Raw genomic sequence first — 22,833 nt, 5'->3', positions numbered from 1 at the left:
TACCAAAAAAAGAAAGATGAACAAGTAGAGAGCAGAGAATGGGAGGTGGGGGGTGGGAGATGGAATCTGCCGTCAATCCAGCAGCCATCTCCAGCATGGAACTCCCTCATTTGGAGCCGAAAACACTCGGCACAGCCGGATCTTTAAGCTCTTGTGGAAGGATAGGAGGCTTATAATTAAAATAAAATATAAGCTATCCCAAGAGCTGGAGGAAATGTCAGTCAAGATTATAGGAGAATTATGAAAAACTTGAGCATCCTGATCAAACCACGGGGTAACTGCTCTTGCTTAAGCTTTCCAAAATATCATTTATACTATAGCAAAAATTAAAATATAAATGCAAAAATATAAGCAATATAACTTTCATGGCTTTAGCTGAATAGAAATATAAAAAAGGAGCATGCTATAATTAAAAGCTGAAAGTAAAAGTACAGTCAAAATTACTATTATACACACATTAAACAGTACTCCCAAAATGATCTATGAGTATAAACACAGTATCACTAAATCCTAAGAATTCTCCAAATTTTAAGATATATAATTCAAGATTAAAAACATTAATAAGATTCATACCACAACTGCCACACAGACTACCTAGTGTTCATGAGTTTCATATCTTTAGTTCCCATCCCATCCATCATAACTCTGTTCTACCCTTAACAGGATCCTAAAGAACAAATTGGCAGCAAGTTGCAGCCATGGCTTTTGGGGGGGGGAGGCTTTGCACAGATTCGCCTATTGCACCTTTTCCTGGACCAAGAGGGCTCATCCATACCTTGATCATCTCCCATTTGGATTATTGCAATACATTCTACACTAACAATCACCTGGAACTTCCAACTGGTCCAGAATGCAGCAGCACACATGGTAATGGATGCCCCTAAGTTTGCATATATAATGCCTCTGTTGCATGAGGCATTGCATATGCAATGTGGAACATGTGAAAGGTGTCCAGTACCTTTCCATGTGCAATTCAAGGTGCTAGTCATCACCTTCAAAGCCCTATATGGCACGGGGCCAGGTTACATGTGGGACTGCCGTGTCCTAAGGGCATCTTCCCATCATACCAGGTCAGATAGGGTGTGCACGCTCCTTGATCCTAAATACTGCCATCTGATGGGAGCTAAGAAGCATACCTCTGCTATACGGAACACTCTACCCCTGAGGTTCAGCAGCTTTCACCCTTCTAACCTTCCATAAAACTTTGAAGACCTGCCTTTTCGACCAAGCCCTGGAACAAGAGACTATATGATTAGCACTAGGTTTTTGTTGTTTTTAATGTGTTTACAGTTATCTTTTAAGATTTTTATGTTATTTTACCTTTGTTAAATTTAGTTAACTTGCCTGGGAGATGCCCATAGTTGATTATAAGATGGGTTATGTACAAAGTAAACACAGGGCCGGTCATAAAGGACTCAAATGTCTATACACCAACACAAAGAGTATGAGCAATAAATAGGGTGAATTAGAAATTCAGGTAAATGAGGGCAGATGTGATATTGTTGCCTGCCTGGTGAGATGAAACCCACAAATGGAACACACAGCTAGAGGAATTTAAATTATTTAAAAGAAACAGAGCAAATAACAGAGGAGGTAGAGTTGCTCTCTAGGTAAGAAATAACTACATCTCTACAGAAATAGAGCACAACAATGATGAAAACTGTCTTGAATGCATTTGGGTCAATATAAAAGGGGGAAAATGACATTGCCATAGGTGTATACTATAAGCAACCCAAGCAAACAGATGATATAGATGAACTTTTTGCTAGTTAACTAAGGTATGTAGGAAGCACATCACAATAGTAATGGGGGACTTTAATTAAGGGACGTGGTGGCTCAGTGGGTTAGGACGCTGAGCTTGTCGGTCAGAAGGTCGGCAAGTTTGGCGGGTCGAATCCCGAGTGCTGCGTAACAGAGTTAAGTGCCTGTTACTCGTCCCAGCTTCTGCCAACCTAGCAGTTTGAAAGCATGTAAAAATGCAAGTAAAAAAATAGGGACCACTACGGTGGGAAGGTAACAGCGTTCCGTGCGCCTTTGGCGTCTAGTCATGCCAGCCACATGACCACGGAGACGTCCTCGGACAAGCCCTGGCTCTTCAGCTTTGAAACAAGAGATGAGCACCGGCCCCTAGAGTCAGAAACGACTAGCACACATTGTGCGGGGGAACCTTTACCTTTACCTTTAATTATCCTGACATCAACTGGGAGACAAACTCTGCACCAAGTGGAAGATCAGACTCCTGACAAACCTAGCAGACAACTTTGTCTCCCAAAAAGTAGAGAAGGGAACTAGGAGATCAGCCATATTGGACTTAATTCTCACTACCAGAGTTGAAATGATAGAAAGTGTTGAAGCTACAGGAACCTTGTGGGGGGAGTGATCATGCAATATTGTTGCATAAAGAACTCTCTGATCAATTGAAAGACAAAAAGTTTAAGTATAAAAAAATGGAAAGAGGGGCACATAACTAAGGCAGAATATGAGCAAATAGCCCGAGCCTGCAAAGATGAAATAAGGAAAGCAAAGGCTCAAAATGAACTAAGGCTTGCAACGAAAGTAAAAAATAACAACAAAAAAGCTTCTTTCAACATGTAAAAAACAAGAAAAAAGTCAAGGAAATGACTGGTCCATTAGTGGAAGAAAGTGGCAAGAAGGTGACAAGCAACAGGGAGAAAGCAGAACTATTTAACTTGTTTTTTGCATCCGTCTTTACACAAAGGGAAAAAACAGTCTGACTCTAACCTATCAAAATAGTACCATAAAAAACAGATTAGAAACTGGTGAGCACCTGTCCACCCTAGACAAGTTCAAATCAACAGGACCAGATGGATTACATCCCAAGGTTCTGAAAGAACTGGCAGATGTGATCTCAGAACCACTGAACTATCCTGAAGTACTAGGGAAACTTCTTTAAAAAAGGAAAAACAATGGATCCAGGAAACTACAGACCTATCAGCCTGACCTCAATACCTGAGAAGATTCTGGAAAAGATAATCAAGCAACGAATCAATGAACACCTAGAGGCATACAAAGTCAGTACCAAAAGCCAACATGGGTTTGTCAAAAACAGATCACACCATTTGCATTTTTGCATTCTTTGACCAGGTGACAAAATTAGTGCACCAGAAGAATGCTGTGGATATAATTTACTTGGACCTTAGTAAGGCATAAGATAGAAGAATGTGGGTTAGACAGCATCACCACCAGATGGATTTGTAGCTGGCTGACCGGCCATACTCAGCGTGTGGTCCTCAATGGAACCGCATCTACATGGAGGGAAGTGTGTAGTGGAGTGCCCCAGGGGCTCAGTTCTGGGCCCAGTGCTCTTCAATATCTTTGTCAATGATTTGGATGAGGAGATAGATGGGGAACTCATTAAATTTGCAGACAACACCAAGCTGGCAGGAATAGCCAACATCCAGAAGATAGGTTTAAGATACCGAAGGATCTTGACAGACTTGAACAATGGACACTATCTAACAAAATGAAATTCAATGGTGAAAAAAGTAAGGTTCTACATTTAAGCAAGAAAAATCAAATGCACAGGTACAATATAGGTGGTATCAGAGTCCCAGTGGACAATCATTTAAATATGAGCCAGCAGTGTGCTGCAGCTGCCAAAAAAGCCAACACAGTGCTGGGCTGCATTAACCAAGGATAGATTCAAAATCACGTGAAATGTCAATACCACTTTATAACGCCTTGGTAAGTCCACAGTTGGAAACTGCATCCAGTTTTGATCACCATGATGTAAAAAAGATGTTGAGACTCTAGAAAGAGTACAGAGAAGAGCAACAAAGATGGTTAGGGGACTGGAAGCTAAAACATAAAGAACGATTGCTGGAATTGGGTTTGTCTAGTTTAATGAAGAGAAGGACAAGGGGTGACATGATAGCAGTGTTCCAATATCTCAGGCGTTGCCACAATGAAGAGGGAATCAAGCTATTCTCCAAAACACCTGAAGGCAGGACAAGAAGCAACGGATGGAACTAGTCAAGGAAAGAAGCAACCTAGAACTAAGGAGAAACTTCCTGACAGTTAGAACAATTAACCAGTGGAACAACCTGCCTCCAGAACTTGTGAATGCTCCAACATTGGAAGCTTTTAAGAAGAGACTGGACAACCATTTGTCTGAAATGGTATATGGTTTCCTGCCTGAGCAGGGGGTTGGACTAGAAGACCTTCAAGGTCCCTTCCAACACTATTATTATTGTTGTTGTTGTTGTTGAATGAAGGCTACTGCTAAGCTTGTAAGCCGCCCTGAGTCTTCGGAGAAGGGCGGGATATAAATGGAATTAAAATTAATTAATTAATTAAATAAATAAATAAATAAATGTGCTCATGTAATTAGCAACTGGTAGCAACTGATAAAAAGGATTCTCAAAAACCTTATGAAAACTATGAAAAGTTCAAAGTTGACAGCATTGTTCTAACTCAATGCTATGTGCAAACATGGCAAATATAATTCAACTGCCCATGTTCATATAATCTCAGGTATTCACCAGTATGCTTAATCATGAAATCTGTTAATTGCACACACCTCCAAGCTTTGAGTATCATTACTGTTGAACCTGAAATTTAGAGCATAAATAAGCTTAAACAATGATTAGGAACATAGTTTATTTTCTGTATTACCAATATGGCCTGGTGTTAACTCACCTTATGTGCCTACTGTAAAAACACTTATAATGTTTTATATTATCAGTATCTTGGGCACAGGAAATAATCTTGATCATGTATTACCTTGCATCAAGAAATCTTGAACGCAAAATCATCACTGCCTCGCACGTACTTTGTTTCAGCTGCATCTGTATGGTGCTGAATTTTCCATGAATTATATTCACCATACGCTCTATTTCTTTGGGCGAGATTGGCCTTGTTCTACTCTGTTCCCGAAGGAGGTTCATAACATGAGTGGTGAACTCACTGCAGGCCTGAAAACAAGTATAAAATAAGCACATTTAACTGAAGCAAAAGGTCCCTTGAGTCAGATCTGACTGCATGACTATAGGTAGTCCTCTGTCACTGACCACAATTGATCCCCAAATTTCTGTTGCTAAGCAAGACAGTTGTTCAGTGAGTTTTGCCCATTTTACAACCTTTTTTTGTCACAGTTGTTAAGCGAGTATCACTTCCCCCACTGACTTTGGATGTTGGGAGCTGGGTGGGAAAGTTGCAAACGGTGATCGCACGATCTGAGAGTGTAACTGTCATAAATGCATGCCAGTTGCCAAGTGTCCAAATTTTGATCACGTGACCATCGGGATGGTGCAACGTCATAAATGTGGAAACTGGTTATGTCACTTTTTTTCAGAGCCATTTTAACTTCAAAGGGCCACTAAAAGAAGGGTTGTAAGTAGAGGACTACCTGTACCATTTAAACCAGAATTTTTAAAACTAGACTAAAGATTCAACAGTAAACATGGATTTGATATTATGATTTTGAGTTTGATACTTTAATAATTACTGTATAATATGCTGCAGAGTGTATTAGACAGGTCTCACTAAAAAAAATTGCCTAGGATTACTTTTTTTTAATAACACACATATATCCCACCACTTTCAAGTTGTCAAACATATTTACTTCTATATTTTTTTATTTATAACAAGATACTATATATGGTAATGAAACAATGCCTGTATAACAGTAGTGATAGTAGTAGTAGTACAATATAATGAAAGGGAAAATATTAACAGTCAACTTAAATAAAATCTCCCTATGAAACACAGAGCTCCTGGATAAGAAAAGCTACTATTCATGCAAAATCTGGTAAACTGGAGCACTTCTGAAGCGAAAAAGTCATAAAACTATCGATGCAGGTGCATTTAATGTAACTGAGAAGCAACAAAGGTCACTGTCTTGGATTTTTTTTTTTTAAAAAAAAGACAATCCTAAATTATACAACTTATGTTTATTTCACACAATAGTTGGGTTATTATAATTTTCATAAAACTGAATACTCCCTGATCTGTGATCACAAAGGAAAAGCAATTAATTGTTTTAGACTGAGAGGATAAAACAGAGAGGATAACTCTTCCATGCAGAAAGATCACCTGTTCATATTTCTCTAGCTCAGAGTGGTATATCTGTCGGATCTGTGACAGCTTGGCCCTGTAGTCAGAGTGTTCAATGCTATTGTCATTTGGACAGCCACCTGATGTTGCTGCTATTGCCGCTGGTCCTCCTCTTCCCCGCTTCTCAGGCCCGGAGACACCCTCAGCCAGCAACATGTTATCTAGTCTCATTAGCTGAGCATCAGGGGGATCTTCTTCCTGAATACCACGTATACTTAACACTGGATAAATATAAATAAGGAGCAGACAATTAATTAATCATGCATTATTTCCGTCATTTTCTCTTTCCATAGAAATTAGAAAACATGATTTCAGAGGCAGACGCATAGCACATGAAGAGAAGACCAAAGATTGAAATTTTAATTTTGTTGCATACATAACTAGAATTTAGAACCAAATGAAAAGTTGAAGCTACAAAGTAGCATTAGAAAAATTACAGTAAATGCCATCTTGGAAAAATTACATATAATAACCAAAAACCTCTTCAGAGTATTTTAAAGTCATACCATTTTTCATGCAGCGATATACATTACAAACATATCTAGCAAAAAACAAATCTAGTAGAGGGGAGGGGAGGGGAGGGGAGGGGAGGGGAGGGGAAGAGAAGAGAAGAGAAGAGAAGAGAAGAGAAGAGAAGAGAAGAGAAGAGAAGAGAAGAGAAGAGAAGATGGGGATGGGGATGGGGATGAGGATGGGATAAGAATAGAAGATTGGAGAGGAGAGGAGAATATTGGAATGGAATGGAAATTAAGAATAGAATAGAATAGAATAGAATAGAATAGAATAGAATAGAATAGAATAGAATAGAATAGAATAGAATAGAATAGAATAGAATAGAATAGAATAGAATAGAATAGAATAGAATAGAATAGAATAGAATAGAATATTAGAATGAAATGGAATGGGAATAGGACAAGAATAGAAAATTGAATGGAATAGAATGGGAAAAGAATAAGAATAGAATACTGGAATGGAACTGAATATTACAATGGAATGGAATTGAACGGAACAGAACAGAAAATAACAAGAGAAGCAGGATAAGAATAGAATTTGGAATGGCAATTTCAAATGGATTAATGGAATGGAATGGAAGAATAGGAATAGAATATTGGAATGCATTCTTGGAATGGAATATTGTAATGGAATAGACTAGATAAAATAGAATAGATAAAATAATGGAATGGAATGGAATGTGAATAGGATAAGAATATTGGAATGGGACGGGATGGAACGGAACGGAATAGAATAGAATGAAATGGAATGGAATGGAATAGAATGATGGGATGGGATGGAATAGAATGGAATAGATATTGGAATGGAACATTGCGATGGAACACTGGAGTGGACTGGAGTGGGTGAGACAGAAGGAATGGAAGGGAAGGGAATGGAACACAACAGAACAAGGGAAACAGGATAAGAATAGAATTTGAAATGGAACACTATGGAATAGAATGGAATGGAACAGAACAGAATAGAATATTGGAATGGACTGGAATAATGGAATGGACTGGAACAGAACAGAACAGAACACTGGAATGGAACACTGGAGTGGGTGGGACAGAAGGAATGGAAGGGAATGGAACAGAACAGAAGGAAAACAGGATAAGAATAGAATTTGGAATGGTACACAATGGAATGGAATGGAAGAGAAGAGAATAATGGAATGGAATGGAATACTGGAATGGAATGGAAAGAAATTGAATGGAATGGAATACATTGGAATGGAATAAAATATTGGGATATGATGGAATGGAAGGGAACGGAACGGAGTGGAATAATAGAATGGAGTGGAATAGAATAATAGAACGGAATGGAACAGAACAGAACAGAATAGAATAGAATATTGGAATGGACTGAAATAATGGACTGGACCGGACTGGACTGGACTAGACTAGACTATGGAACAGAACACTGGAATGGAACACTGGAGTGGGGTGGGACAGAAGAAATGGAAGGGAAGTGAAGGGAATGGAACACAACAGAACAGAAGGAAAACAGGATAAGAATAGAATTTGGAATGGAATTGAACAGAAAAGAATACAATATTGTAATGGACTGGAATAATGGAATGGAATGGAATGGAATGCATTGGAGTGGAATAGAACATTGGGATGGAATATTGGAATGGAAAAAAATGAAATGCATTGGAATGGAATAGAATATTGGTATGGGATGGAATGGAACAAAACTGAGTCAAAAGGAATGGAATGGAATGGAATATTGGTATGGGATGAAGCGAACAGAACCGAATGGAATGGAATGGAATATTGGAATGGAATGGAACGGAATGGAATAGAATGAAAATGGAATGCATCGCACTAGATAGAATATTGGGATGGGATGGAAGGGAATGGAACCCAGTGGGATGGGATGAAATATTGGAGTGAATTAATAGAATAGAGAACAGAATAGAACAGAATAGAACAGAATAGAATAGAATAGAATAGAATAGAATAGAATAGAATAGAATAGAATAGAATAGAATAGAATAGAATAGAATAGAATAGAATAGAATAGAATAGAATAGAATAGAATAGAACAGAATAGTGGAATGGACTGGAATAATGGACTGGAATAATGGACTGGACTGGAACAGAACAGAACATTGGAATGGAACACTGGAGTGGGGTGGGACAGAAGGAATGGAAGGGAATGGAATGGAACACAACAGAACAGAAGTAAAACAGGATAAGAATAGAATTTGGAATGGAACACAATGGAACGGAATTGAATAGAATAGAAAAGAATAGAATATTGGAATGGACTGGAATAATGGAATGGAATATTGGAATGGAATGGAATGGAATATTGAGATGGGATATTGGAATGGAATGGAATGGAGTCAAATGAAATGAAATGCATTGGAATGGAATGGAATAGAATATTGGGGATGGAACAGAATGGAACAAAATGGAATAGAATATGGAGTGGAGTAGAGTAGAGTAAAATAGAAATAGAATAGAATATTGGAATGGAATGCAATATTGGAATGGAATATTGTAATGGAATGGAAAGGAATAGAATAAGAATAGGAATGGAATACTGGAATGGAATGGAATGGAATATTGGAATGGAATAGAATGGAACGGAGTGGAATGGAATGGAATAGAATGAAATGGAATGCATTGGAATAAATAGAATATTGGGATGGGATGGAAGGGAACGGGACCAAGTGGAATGGAATGTAATAATGGAATGGAATGGAACGGAACTGAGTGGAACAGAATAGAATACTGGGATGGGATAGAATGGAACAGAATCTAAGGGGATGGAATGCATTGGAATGGAATAGAATAATGGGATGGGATGGGATGGGATGGGATGGGATGGGATGGAATGGAATGGAATGGAATAGAATAGAATAGAATAGAATAGAATAGAATAGAATAGAATAGAATAGAATAGAATAGAATAGAATAGAATAGAATAGAATAGAATAGAATAGAATAGAATAGAATGGAATGGAATGGAATGGAATGGAATGGAATGGAATGGAATGGAATGGAATGGAATGGAACAGAATATTGGGATGGAAAGGAGTGGAGTAGAGTAGAAACAGAAATAGAAAAGGAGTAGAATATTGGAATGGAATGCAATATTGGAAAGGAATTGTAATGGAATGGAAAGGAAAGGAATAGAATAAGAATAGAAAACTGGAATGGAATGGAATATGGAATGGAATAGAAAGGAAAAGAATGGAATAAGAATAGGAGTAGAAGATTGGATTGGAATGGATCAGATTGGAATGGAATTGAACTTTAATATAAGAATAAAATACTGGAAAGGAAAGGAATGGAATGGAATAGAACAGATATTGGAATGGAACATTGGAATGAAACACTGGACTGTACTGTAGTGGAGCAGAGTGGGGTGGGACAGAAAAATGGAATGGAACGAAATGGAATGAAACAGAATAGAATACTGGAATAGAATATTTTGGACTGGGATGGAATATTGGAATGGAATGGAATAATAGAATGGAATATTGGAATGGAATGGAATAAGAATAGTAGAATATCGGATTGGATTGGAATGGAATGGATCAGATTGGAATGGGATAGTTTATATGATAAGAATAGAATATTGGAATGGAATGGAATAGAAATGGAATAGAATAAGAATAGGAGTAGAATATTATATTGGATTGGATTGGAATGGAATGGAATGGAACGTGAATAGAATAAGAATAGAATATTGGAACGGATCAAAATGGCATAATGGAATGAAATGGAATAGGATAAGGATAATGGGAAAAGGATAAGAATAGAATATTGGAATGGTATAGAATATTGGAATGGAACATTGGAATGGAACACTGGAGTGGAGTGGGGTGGGTGGGATTGGACAGGACAGAAGGAATGGAATCAAATTGAATGGAACACAACAGAAGAGAAATAGGATACAAATAGATTATTGGAATGGAATGGAAGATTCAAATGTATGAATAGAATGGAATGGAATAGAATAGAATAAGAATAGGAATAGAATATTGGAATGGAATAGAACACTGGAAGGGAATAGAGTGTAGTGTAGTGAAATGGAATGGAATAGAATGGGAATATAAGAATAGAACACTGGAATGGAATAGAACACTGGAATGGAATAGAGTATAGTGTAGTGAAATGGAATGGAATAGAATAGAATAGAATGGGAATATGATAAGAATAGAATATTGGAATGGAATAGAATATTGGAATAGCATGGAAGGGAACAGAATCAAATGTGAAAAGGATAAAAATAGAATATTGGAATGGTATTGAATATTGGACTGGACTGGAACATTGGAGTGGAGTTGGGTGGAGTGGGTGAGACAGGACGGGACAGAAGGAATGAAATGGAATGAAATTGAATGGAACGCAACAGAACAGAAGAGAAATAGGATGCAAGTAGAATAGGAATGGAATGGAAGTTTTGAATGTATGATTGGAATGGAATGGAATAGAATAGAACAGAATAAGAATAGGAATAGAATATTGGAATGGAATGGAATGGAATGGAATGGAATGGGAAACGGATAAAAATAGAATATTGAAATTGAACAGAATATTGGAATGGAATAGAACCTGGAAAGGCCCAGAAGAGAAAAGAATAGAATGCAATGGAATGGATTAGAATTAGAATTGGAATGGAACGGAATGGAACAGAATAGATGATTAGCCAAGACTATCTAGATACTTCCAGCTGTTGGGTCAACAGAAAACTAACTCCTGTGAAAGTTAATACTGTATTCTGTTGCCAACTATATACTGGGTACCTGAATTTTTTTATAGGTATGATATCCAAAACGAATTATTTATGTAATACAAATAGTACCAAAAAAGCAAAAACACCTAAATAAATGGGCTTGGCAAACCATTTTTTTCCTAAATCTCTCTTTCATATCAATTTTCTTAATTTATAATATAAAAACAAAATGCAAAAGAAAATAATAGTAAAGATAGGGGAGGGAAAAGGAAAGGGGAAAGTGTAGGAAAAGGGGGAGAAAGAAAGAAAAGTTCTTGACTTCCAACTCCCTTTGGTGCAGTAGAATTAACATTATACCTCAGATTTTTACTTTTACATAATAGTATAAACTGTTTCTATAACAACAAATCTATCTAATCAGTAAAACCCAAAATCAGTTTCATTTTTTTGTATCTCAAACACAAAGTGCAAAAGCATTTTCCAAGTAGAAACAAAAGTAATTTTGTTTTGTTTTTCTTTAATTAAACAGTCAATTTAACCATCTCTGTTAATTCCATCAACTTCTACAGCCATTCATCGACTGTGGGAATCAGTGTCCTTCCATTTTTGTGCATAAAGACTTGCTGTTGTCAAAATATATGGCATCAAAGTTTCAAATTTTTCCCCCACGTTTTTTCCATTAAACCCAAAAGAAGTTATGTTCACTCTGAGAATCTTCTGTATTAGGATGTGAATCCTATTCTAATATATCTTTGCTTTATCACATGTCCACCGTAAGTGAAAAAGGTCCCTTCTTTACATTTCTTTGCATTTCAAACATTTTTTTGAAATATTTTATACATTCTTGACAACTTCTCTGATGTTAAATACCAATGATACATCGTCTTGTAGAAGTTTTCTTTTAAATTACAATTTAGTATAAATTTTAAACCTTTTGTCTACATATTCTCACTGTTCCAAGCATTATATTATATGCAAAGTTCCTTGCCCACTTAATCATGCAGTGCTTTACATATTCATTTTCCAAACTGAAATTCGATAACAATTTGTAGACCTTAATAATATGTTCAATATTACCACAGTAGGATTTCCAATTCATTTTTCACAAAATCAAATCCATAACTCTTTTTGTGTGATTTAAATCTTTCTTTCAATTGTAAATATGTAAGCCAATGGCAGACACATCCTTCTGATTCTAACTCCTCCTTAGACTTAAGGATAGGATCACCAAAATTAAGATATTATTTGACCATAGGTCCACCAGTCTGGCTTCACCACCAAGCTTCCTGGGGCAACACCCAGAGAGGCATCTTTATATTTATTCCAAACTCTTAGGATGACAATTCTAACAAAATAGTTATTAAAGTCATCATTTACTTTGACCTTGTCATACTATAATTAACCAAATCTTAATTCATGATGACCCTCTAAATCAAATAGCCTCTTATTTTGGAGCTTCATCCACTCTTTTAGCTAGACCACGGGTCGGCAAACCATGGCTCTGGAGCCGCATGCGGCTCTTTCAGTCTTCTGCGGCTCCCATCCTCCGCCATTTGCAGAGACAGAGAAAGGCACTTGCACACACCTCTCTCTCTCTCTCTCTCTCTCTCTCTCTCTGTGTGTGTGTGTGTGTGTAAAAAAGAGAGAAGCTGACAAGCTTATTGGGCAGGGCTCCTGCCTTTGCTGCGTCTCCACAGGAAGCAGCAGAAAGCAGCAGCTCTCAAGGGCAGGAGAGCCAGCCTAAAAAGAATGCGTCAGCTTGTCCGAGAACAGCATGAAGACAGTTTGCCAGGTGAACAGAAGATCGGAGGGAGGGAGGGAGAGAGAGGGAGAGAGAGAGAACTCATGCACAGCAACCTCTATTTCTTTTTAATTAAACTCTTCAATCAAGCTCCCTGCCTCATGTGCGAGTTTTGCGGCTCCCAGTGTTTTTTTTCTTCTGGGGAACGGGTCCAAGTGGCTCTTTGAATGTTTAACGTTGCCGACCCCTGAGCTAGACCAAACAGCAAGCATCGAAATACAATTTTAAATCTGGTAAATCCAAACCTCCTCTTTCCTTAGCATCTTGCAAAAGTTTATATCTAATTCTTGGTTTCTTCCCCTTGCAATATAAACTTAGAAATACCCATCTGTCATTGTTCAAATGGATATCCATTGCAAGTATTGCTTATCTATTATTTTCAAAGAAGTTCAAAATGGCACGTAAAGTTGAGCATTGATGGATGTTACTTAACCTGGAATCAAACATCTGCAAGAAGAAAACCACGCTCAAAAAACACCAATTGAACAAGCATAATTTGTTTATACAGACATTTCAATACCACCCTACTTTAAGCAGCTCAAAACATTTTACAAAGAAAGAAAAAAAAACCACATAGAACATATACACAGTACAAAAGCAATTCAGGTCCATCATCCATGCCATAAGCCTGTTGGATCTGTATGATATTAATGACTTTGCAAAAGCAAGCAAAGTGCAGACTTTCCATAACCGATTAGCATGTGGATTATAAAGTAGGCTAGCAAGACTGATCAGGCTCTCAACCTCCTGTTTATTCTTTCCCAGCCAACTGGGTTCAAGAAATAGAAACAGCTGTGCAATGACAATATCCAACTGAGATTCAGAAATGGGGTAGCTGAAGACCAATAGACTGGTCAATGATAGCTCTGAACATGGAACATACATAGCAGCACTAATAGTATAAAAGCATGCTTTTCTCACACCTACTTGGATGGCTTTGGGTCAGTCACTCCCTCGTCCCCCAAAGAAGGAGGGAATGGCAAATCACTTCCAAAAAATTCAGGGATCTATACAGCCATTTGCTAAGAGTCAAAAGCGACTTGAAAGTACCAAATTAATATTCACCATCGTTTTAGCCATTGTCTATCCACTGCAGGATGAATGCCTCTTCTGCACGTTTCCAACCAATATGGTCCTGAGTTTTCTTTTGCCAATTGGGCCCGCAATACTTGCTGATGTTGTCGATCCATCTTGTTTTAGGTCTCTTGTGGATGCTTTTTATCAAGTGGGATCCATTCTATGATGCCTTGGTCCATCTGCCATCAGTTCTTCTTGCTAGGTGACCAGCCCGTTTCCATTTTGATTCTTTTACTCTCTTGGTGATATACTTTTCTTTTCTAATCCATGTGCAAGTCTTTCTATCTTGTCTTGTAATGCCGAGCATGTTTCTTTCCGTGGCTCTTTGTATCCATTGTGAGGTTAGTGTCCAAGTTTCACCAGAATATGTTAGAGCAGTTAGCACACACACTGATCAAAATCTTTTCTCTTCAGGCACAAAGGGAGGTTGTTCTTGAAAATTATGCTTAGCTTGCCGAATGCCTGCCAATCACATATAACACGCTGTTCAATTTTTTTTATCACCTTCCATTGAGATCCGTTGGCCAAGGTATATGTGGTGGTCTACTATGGCTACTTTTTCTCCAGATATTAAAAAAACCATTTCTTTGGTGAATTTATTAAACATAATCTGGCCCTTTTTCAGGTTTACAAATTTAATATTAAAAGAAAGAATCCAATTACATGTTTGGAAGAAGCACTTCCAGGCTAAAGATACTGTTTCCAATAAACTAAGAAGAAATTTCTTGACAGTTAGAACAATTAATCAGTGGAACAACTTGCCTCCAGAAGCTTTAAATGCTCCAATACATAAATTTTAAGAAGAGATTGGACAATCATTTGTCTGAAATGGTATAGGGTTTCCTGCCTAAGCAGTGGGTTGGACTAGAACAGGGCTTTTCAACCAGTGGTACGGGTACCACCTGTGGTACATTGGCACCTGGCAGGTGGTACACGACCATCCTGGAAAAGTGGTAACGGGGGAGGGGAATGAGCTGAACCGGTGGCAGCACCGCACAAGCCTGAGCGAGAGATGGATGGAGCTGCAGGGCTGCCAGGATCAGTGGAAGCGCCAGGATCAGCGCTTCTTTGGGGCTGTCAGGGCTCAGAGGAAGCACCAGGATCAGCACCAGGCTGAGCCCAGAAGAAGTGCCGATCAGCTGGAATGTTGCAGCATTTCCAGGGTCTTGTGATTTACATTCAGATGCTTGGCAACTGATTCATATTTATGACGGTCACAGTGTCCCAGGGTCATGTGAAGTGATCAAAACCTGCTGCAACCACCCAGCAGACGGGGGAAATAAAAACCAAACACCCACCCCACCCTCGCTTCCAATCCTCAACAGAAATGCTCACAACAATGAAAACCTCGGACAGGAAGAAGAGCGCCGCCGGGCAGGCAGGCAGGTGTCTTGCTCGGCTGTGGCTTGGGGAGCACTTTTTTCAGTGCCATGGTAACTTTGAATAGTCACTAAGCGAACTGTTGTAAGTCGAGGACTACCTGTACTTTTCCCTCTTTTTTGTCATCAAGTTTTTGACACCTTGCTATTCAGCTGGTGGTGCTCAGATGTTGCCATATCCTAAAAGTGGTACAATGGGTGAAAAGGTTTAAAAGCCCTGGACTAGAAGACCTCCAAGGTCCCTTCCATCTATTCTGTTCTGTTCTGTTCTGTTCTGTTCTGTTCTAAATACTCTTACCAGTATAGCAACACCACTGGAGTTTTCTGCTATATTCATCATTGCAACACCATCACTTATATCAGACAGAGCATTGAGAGAATCTGTACTTGGGTTCCTATGACTATTCAGATCATCAAACTTCTAGTCAGCCTTTAAAAAAAAAGCCACAGCATCTAATTCATGAATTATTTTTATTAAGGCCTAAAGCATTAAATTAAATTGTTCATTACAGCCAACAATGTGGGTTTTTTATTGCATGTTAACTCAAGTTAGTAAGTGAACTAGATAATATTTTTTCCAAACAAAAGAGTAGATTTGTCTCTGTTAATTAGTGGAGAGAAACGGCTATCTTCATTAAATAACCTCAAAATATTACTTGAACCAATTACTTTAATATTTATCCCAATCATCTAATTAATCCATTAAATTAGTAATAGTTCAAGAAATCTTTCCATTGGTTGGCAGCCTTAATTTTTATGGATGTTTTTAATGGACGATTGTGAACACCATAAAACCCTAAGAACCTGTGCAGTCGTATATACTAATATGCCATGGATTGTTCTGATTCCTAATCATAACACTCTCTACATATTCATTAAAATGGAAAATAATTAGGCTGAGCCAAGTGAAATTCCCATCATTTCTAATTAGCTCTTAATTAAAACACATCACAACCTAAGGTACTGAGACCTCAATCAATATGCAAATGCAATCATTGCAATATATTTACATATCATTAATTAACATGCTGCAGTGCTGTAATGAACTGTATGAGAGCACTGGTGCCAAAACAAGAATGATATGCAATTTGTTGAGGCTCATTTTCCAATCCAGATTTTTCTCTTCCATACGGCAATAAAAGCAGCAGGGCTCATATTCCTGGCTTATGACAGAACATTTTTTGTTCACAGAGAGAAAAAAATATATTAACTGAAATATGCGAGCAGCAAATACAGGATGTTCATGCCAATAAAACTGATATACTGTAGTAGTTTGCACTTCAACCAAGTACTGGTAAATTATAAAGTTCTATGAAGGACACGTCATTCAAAGAATTGGTAAGGTTTTAGCTTAGGTTTGAGGGGTATATAAAGAATTATCATACTACAAAACCTGCCTAAAATATGTTTTATAAATCTTAGTGTAGAAGAAGAGGTATAAGAAATGGAGAACTTTCCACTTGGTGCCTTGAAGATCCTCTCATCTTAACCCTTCCCCCAAGAGCCTTCACTGTTATTATCTACCCTCAGCTGTATTTCCATGAAAAGGAAGAAGGAAGAATCTCTCCAGCACCTTCTCTTCTGTGAACAGCAAGAGAGGTGTGGATTGGAGTCTCCCATTAATGTAATGTCTCAGCTATTACTATACACGTAAAGTTTTAGATTTCAGCAACTTGTACATTCTATAAACATGTGAACCTCAAGTACAGCATCTTCATATCATTATCAGCCGTTGTTCAAATAATCTGCATTACTCCTTATTTTGGCACAAACAATGGCTGGATGACCCATACTATAAATCCTTGTGTAGAATGACCTGACTTAGCCACTGAGCATGTTGTCCTTGCTCAGTTCAAAAAGAGTACAGAGAAGAGCAAGAAAGATGATTAGGGGACTGGAGGCTAAAACATGTAAGGAACGGTTGCTGGAATTGGATATATCTAGTTTAATAAAGAGAAGGACTAGGGGTGACATGATAGCAGTGTTCCAATATCTCAGGGGTTGCCACAAAGAAGAGGGAGTCAAACTATTCTCCAAAGCGCCCGAAGGCAGGACAAAAGAAGCAACGGATGAAAACTAATCAAGGAGAGAAGCAACCTAGAACTAAGGAGAAACTTCCTGACAGTTAGAAAAATTAACCAGTGGAACAACCTGCCCCCAGAAGCTGTGAATGCTCCAACACTGGAAGAGATTGGACAACCATGTTTGAAATGATATAGGGTTTTCCTGCCCAAGCAGGGGGTTGTACTAGATGACGTCCAAAGTCCCTTCCAAATTATTATTATTATTATTATTATTATTATTATTATTATTATTATTATTATTATTATTATTATTATTATTATTATTATTATATTTAGTTGCAGTTAAAATGGGCTGCCTTCTAAAACACTGAACGTTCTAATTTCATACAGCTAATATGAAGTCTTACGTTACTCTTACTTTGGAGGATGTCACTTTAAGATTCAGTGGAGCCTATTTATTTTATAAATATTTCTAATTTGTGTTTCAAAGGTTAAAATAAGAGATGCAAAATTGTTTCTTTCTGAGTGAATGCACACAAGATCAAGATACATTACATATTTAATGTTAAGATGGTGTTGTTGTTGTTGTTGTTGTTAGCTGCGAAGTCGTGTCTGACCCATCGCGACCCCATGGACAATGTTCCTCCAGGCCTTCCTGTCCTCTACCATCTTCTGGAGTCCATTTAAGCTCACGCCTACTGCTTCAGTGACTCCATCCAGCCACCTCATTCTTTGTCGTCCCTTTCTTCTATTGCCCTCAATCTTTCCCGGCATTAGGCTCTTCTCCAGTGAGTCCTTCCTTATCATTGGAGGTGGCCAAAGTATTTGAGTTTTAGCTTCAGGATCTGGCCTTCTAAAGAGCAGTCAGGGTTGATCTCCTCTAGCATGTGAAATGAGTGCAATGGTGCAATAGTTTGAACATTCTTTGGCATTGCCTTTCTTTGGAATTGGAATGTAAACTGATCTTTTCCAATCCTGTGGCCACTGTTGAGGTTTCCAAATTTGCTGGCAAATTGAGTGTAGCACTTTTACTACATCGTCTTTTAAGATTTTGAATAGCTCAGCTGGAATACTGTCACCTCCACTAGCTTTGTTGTTGCTCAGCTTTTCTAATGCCCACTTCATTTCACATTCTAAGATGACTGGCTCGAGGTCAGTGACCACCTCATCGTGGTTATCAGGGACGTTAAGCTCATTCTTGTACAGTTCTTCTGTGTAATTTTACCACCTCTTCTTAATCTCTTCAGCCTCTGTTAGGTCCCTGCCATTTTGATCCTTTATCATGCCCATTTTTGCATGAAACGTTCCCTTCATCTCTCCAATTTTCTTGAAAAGATCTCTGGTCCTCCCAATTCTATTGTTTTCTTCTATTTCTTTGCACTGTTCATTTAAGAAGGCATTCTTATCTCTTCTAGCTATTCTCTGGAATTCTGCATTCAATTGGCCGTATCTTTCTTTTTCTCCCTTGCCTTTCGCTTCCCTCCTTTCCTCAGCTATTTGCAAAACTTCCTCAGACAGCCATTTTGCTTTCTTGCATTTCTTTTTCTTTGGGATGGTTTTGGTTGCTACCTCTTGTACAATGTTGCAAACCTCTGTCCATAGTTCTTCAGGCACTCTGTCTATCAGATCTAATTCCTTAAATCTATTTGTCACCTCTACTGTATATTCAACAGGGATATGATTTAATTCATACCTGAGTGGCCTAGTGCTTTTCCCTACTTTCTTCAGTTTAAGCCTAAACATTGCAATGAGAAGCTCATGGTCTGAGCCACAGTCAGCTCCTGGTCTTGTTTTTACTGACTGTATAGAGCTTCTCCATCTTTGGCTGCAGAGCATATAGTCAATCTGATTTCTGTGTTGACCGTCTGGTGATGTCCATGTGTAGAGCCGTCTCTTGGGTTGTTGGAAAAGAGTGTTTGCTATGACCATCGTATTCTCTTGACAAAATTCTATCAGCCTAATACCTAAGATGGTATTACCACTATCAAAATGAATGGGGTATACATTCATAAAGATGGAAGATAATTTTAGCATCCAATTGAATATAAACAGTTACATCTTTGACTTTTATAACTGGGCTTTTTTCCCCAACTATTGAAAACAAAGGCATCTAAATGGCAATCACAAAACGTGGGGAAGAGTTTTATTACCAAAACTACCATTGGTTCAGTTCATACATATCAAGCAGTTTTCCTCAAGTCTAGTGAACAGGTTACAACAATAAATGGGATAAATGCTGAGATAAAGGTGACAGATAAATATTTTCATATTTCTATCCTATTTACCTGCAAATTATAAAACACAGTTCATCTTCTTTTGACAGTAAACTGAAGCCTGGTAAAAAGCAAAGAGCCTTTCTAGTTTCCATCAGTTCATTATCCCCAAGCCTATTATTCTAGTCACTTTTCTTAATTATTCACTACTTGAATAAGACCCAAAGTGGTTGGAACAATAAACTTACAGATGGTAAAATAAAGGGAAGGATTCAGTATCCACCTTCCATTAATGCTGTCCAAAGCATCCTTTTATAATTTTTATTAAAATTACAATTATGCAAATAAATAAACTACAAAAAAGAAAACGTCCTCTCTGATTTCTTCTAGGATTTAGTGATCGAATTTCCATCTTAGGAATTCAAAACAATAGCATTCTTCCACCGAAGGACTCCCAAGATTAATTTTAAATTTTTATGTCAAATCTATCTAGACCTTTATTCCACTCATAACTTTGAAAATCAACATTCTAATCATCTTTTTGCTATTTATTAAAAGGGGGGGGGCTGTCCTTAAAACAAATCTTTAAAAATTATTTTGCTAAGGATTAAAACAAACTCACCTGGTGTGTTGTAAGACTTGTGGATTGCAAGATTCTTAACAGATGAAAAGCAAGTAAGCAAACTGAAATTATGATAACGAAATAAGGACCAGTTCCTGCAATTTTAGCTGTCCAGAGTGCACATGGGCAATCTCAGGATGTTCCCTTTATCTGGAGAGAGTTGGCTGGCCAGAAAAACCCCATCCAGTAACTCAGGGGTGTCAAACTCGCGACAACCCGCAACATATCGGAGCTTTTTCCCCATTGCCGGCAATGGGGTGGGCACGGTTTTGTCGTGATGCGTCCGGCCCACAGGCCGGCAGTTTGACACCCCTGCAGTAACTGATCTCACCACAATGCAATCTCTACTCCTTCAAAGATGTCTAGCTCACCCCAAAACACAGCATCTCTTTATGTGATTAAAATAGATAATTTAATTGGCCATAAGCAACTCTAAATTAATGTATTATGGTGACAACTGTGAAGAGACAACTGTGAAGAGATCCCAAAACGATTTTAACATATACTCTTTTTATCATATTCCTATAACTATTCACACCTTTCAATGGTACTGGTAAAGATGCTTCTATTGCTGTGCCCTGATTTCTGTCAAGGATCATTTTATTTTAAAAAATTCTTTATATCCCGTTTCAACAAATAATGAAATAAGATTTTTAATTTCAAGTAATTTTCTTCATCCAACTTTATTAAAGATAGCTAAAATTACTTCAGACCCAGATAATTCTGACAAAATCTAAACTATTAGTTGTACCTACAGTTGGATCAGATAAGATTTCAATACTGTATTTACCTGGCCAAAATCTGAAAATCTAGCTAAAAGGGAGGATAATTCCACACTAGACTACCTTATTTCGAACCCCTTCCTCTAGCACGTATACTGTATTAATTTATATTAGTGCTTATTAAAAAGAAAGAAATAACATCTGTATTTCCAGAGATTCTGTTTTTTAGACATGTTGCAGCCAAAAATTATATTTTGTTGAATAGTTATTTTCTCTTACCCTCAGGCAGCTTACTCAAGCATTAAAATGTAAATTAATTCTTTCTTACTTTTCTATTCTTCTTAAAATAAACATAGCCACAACATTTTACCATGCTTGCTGAAACTGTGATATGGTTACAGCAGTCCACATGGAATTGCTTCATAGACATATCTAGGCCAAAGAAGTAGCTTTTTTTTTCTTAGCAAAACCTTCTGCAATTGTTTTAACACATTTCACTTGCTTTATTTCTTCACTAAAGAAAGAAAATAGAGAATACTGTAGACTCGGATAATCAGGGAACAGTGCATTCTGATGACATCCCACCCCAAAATACAATAGGGACATGTATTATTAAAATTAATATAACAACCTTGTATTAATTCACACATTTAAACATCAAAGCCAAAACGCAAAGAAACAATCAGAATATATAAATAGAAATAACAGAATGTATTTTCTGACAGAACCACCACATTGTTTTGTTCTTACCATGTCAATGGTAAGAATGCAGAAGCTAGGAGATAGCAAAGGGAAAGACAAAAAGAACACAAACAAAAAGCCACATACTTAACATTGATTCCGAGTTAAAAGCAAGCATGGGCACCTAAATAGTTAAAACTGAGCATCAGCCCTATTACTACAGTATGATCAGGCCTTTGTTTGCTCAAAGCCATAACATCTGCTCTCCATAATTTAAATAAGGAACAGACAGGCCATCAGACATTCAAAAACCTATGAGACCTAAACAAATCCTCTGTAACTATGGGGCTGCAATCCTTTAGTCCAAATATGCTCACATTAAAATGAATTGCAACTTGAGGGTTTTAAAAAAATACAAATTGCCCAACCGGAGAGTTTAAGTTCTAGCAGGAAACAGATTTCGTTAAAGTAGAAGTTTTAAATCGGTGCCTTTTCAGCTGTGGAAAAAGAGAGAAATTTAAACATGTACATATCTAATTTTGCAGAGCTATCCTGCCATAAAAGGCAATTGCTTTTATAAGAAAGCTATTGGTAAAGTTCTCATTTAATACCAACATGCTGGTTCCTTTTTGTTCAGTGTTTCTATGGTCTAAAAAAGACTCAGGAAAATCAATATAGCCAATGCTGACTCTTTTCTTCTAAGGAACACATGACATTTCAGAAGGGAAATGCCACCAAGAAAATTGTCTTTCACTGGCCCATCTTAGTATTCACCTAAGTTATCTGGAAAAAGCAAAGCTACCTGCCTGTACTACATATCAATGCATAATAGTGATACGTATACATAATAATGCATAATATATATTATTATATATAATTTATAAAATATATTATCACAAAATTAGAATTTGCAAATTCTTTGAAATTTGGCAACTAACATCTTACATGAACTCTGGTCTCGGGAAATCAGTAAAAATGTACCTGATCTGAATGAATAGACAAATTTAAAATGACAAATCTAAGACTAGATATAAATATTGACAAAATGGAAGAGA

At 37.5% G+C, this 22,833-nt stretch overlaps 1 protein-coding gene across 4 annotated transcripts in view; it reads right to left on the bottom strand.

The window, feature by feature from the left end:
• The window catches only part of PBX4 (PBX homeobox 4), a 58,352-nt gene that overhangs the window by 10,471 nt on the left and 25,048 nt on the right, over positions 1–22,833 (bottom strand). For all 4 annotated transcript variants that reach the window (XM_083353995.1, XM_083353996.1, XM_083353997.1 and 1 more), the window contains exons 3-4: positions 6,055–6,296; positions 4,744–4,934 (exon numbers count right to left, since the gene is read on the bottom strand). In XM_083353995.1, coding sequence (XP_083210121.1) covers positions 4,744–4,934; positions 6,055–6,296 — 433 coding nt within the window. The remainder of the gene's footprint in view (positions 1–4,743; positions 4,935–6,054; positions 6,297–22,833) is intronic.

This window comes from Vipera ursinii (genome assembly GCF_947247035.1).
Source record: "Vipera ursinii genome assembly, chromosome: 2".
Taxonomy (NCBI): Eukaryota; Metazoa; Chordata; class Lepidosauria; order Squamata; family Viperidae; genus Vipera; species Vipera ursinii.
Note: the sequence above shows the minus strand (reverse complement) of the source record. Positions and strands in the feature narration are given on the sequence as shown.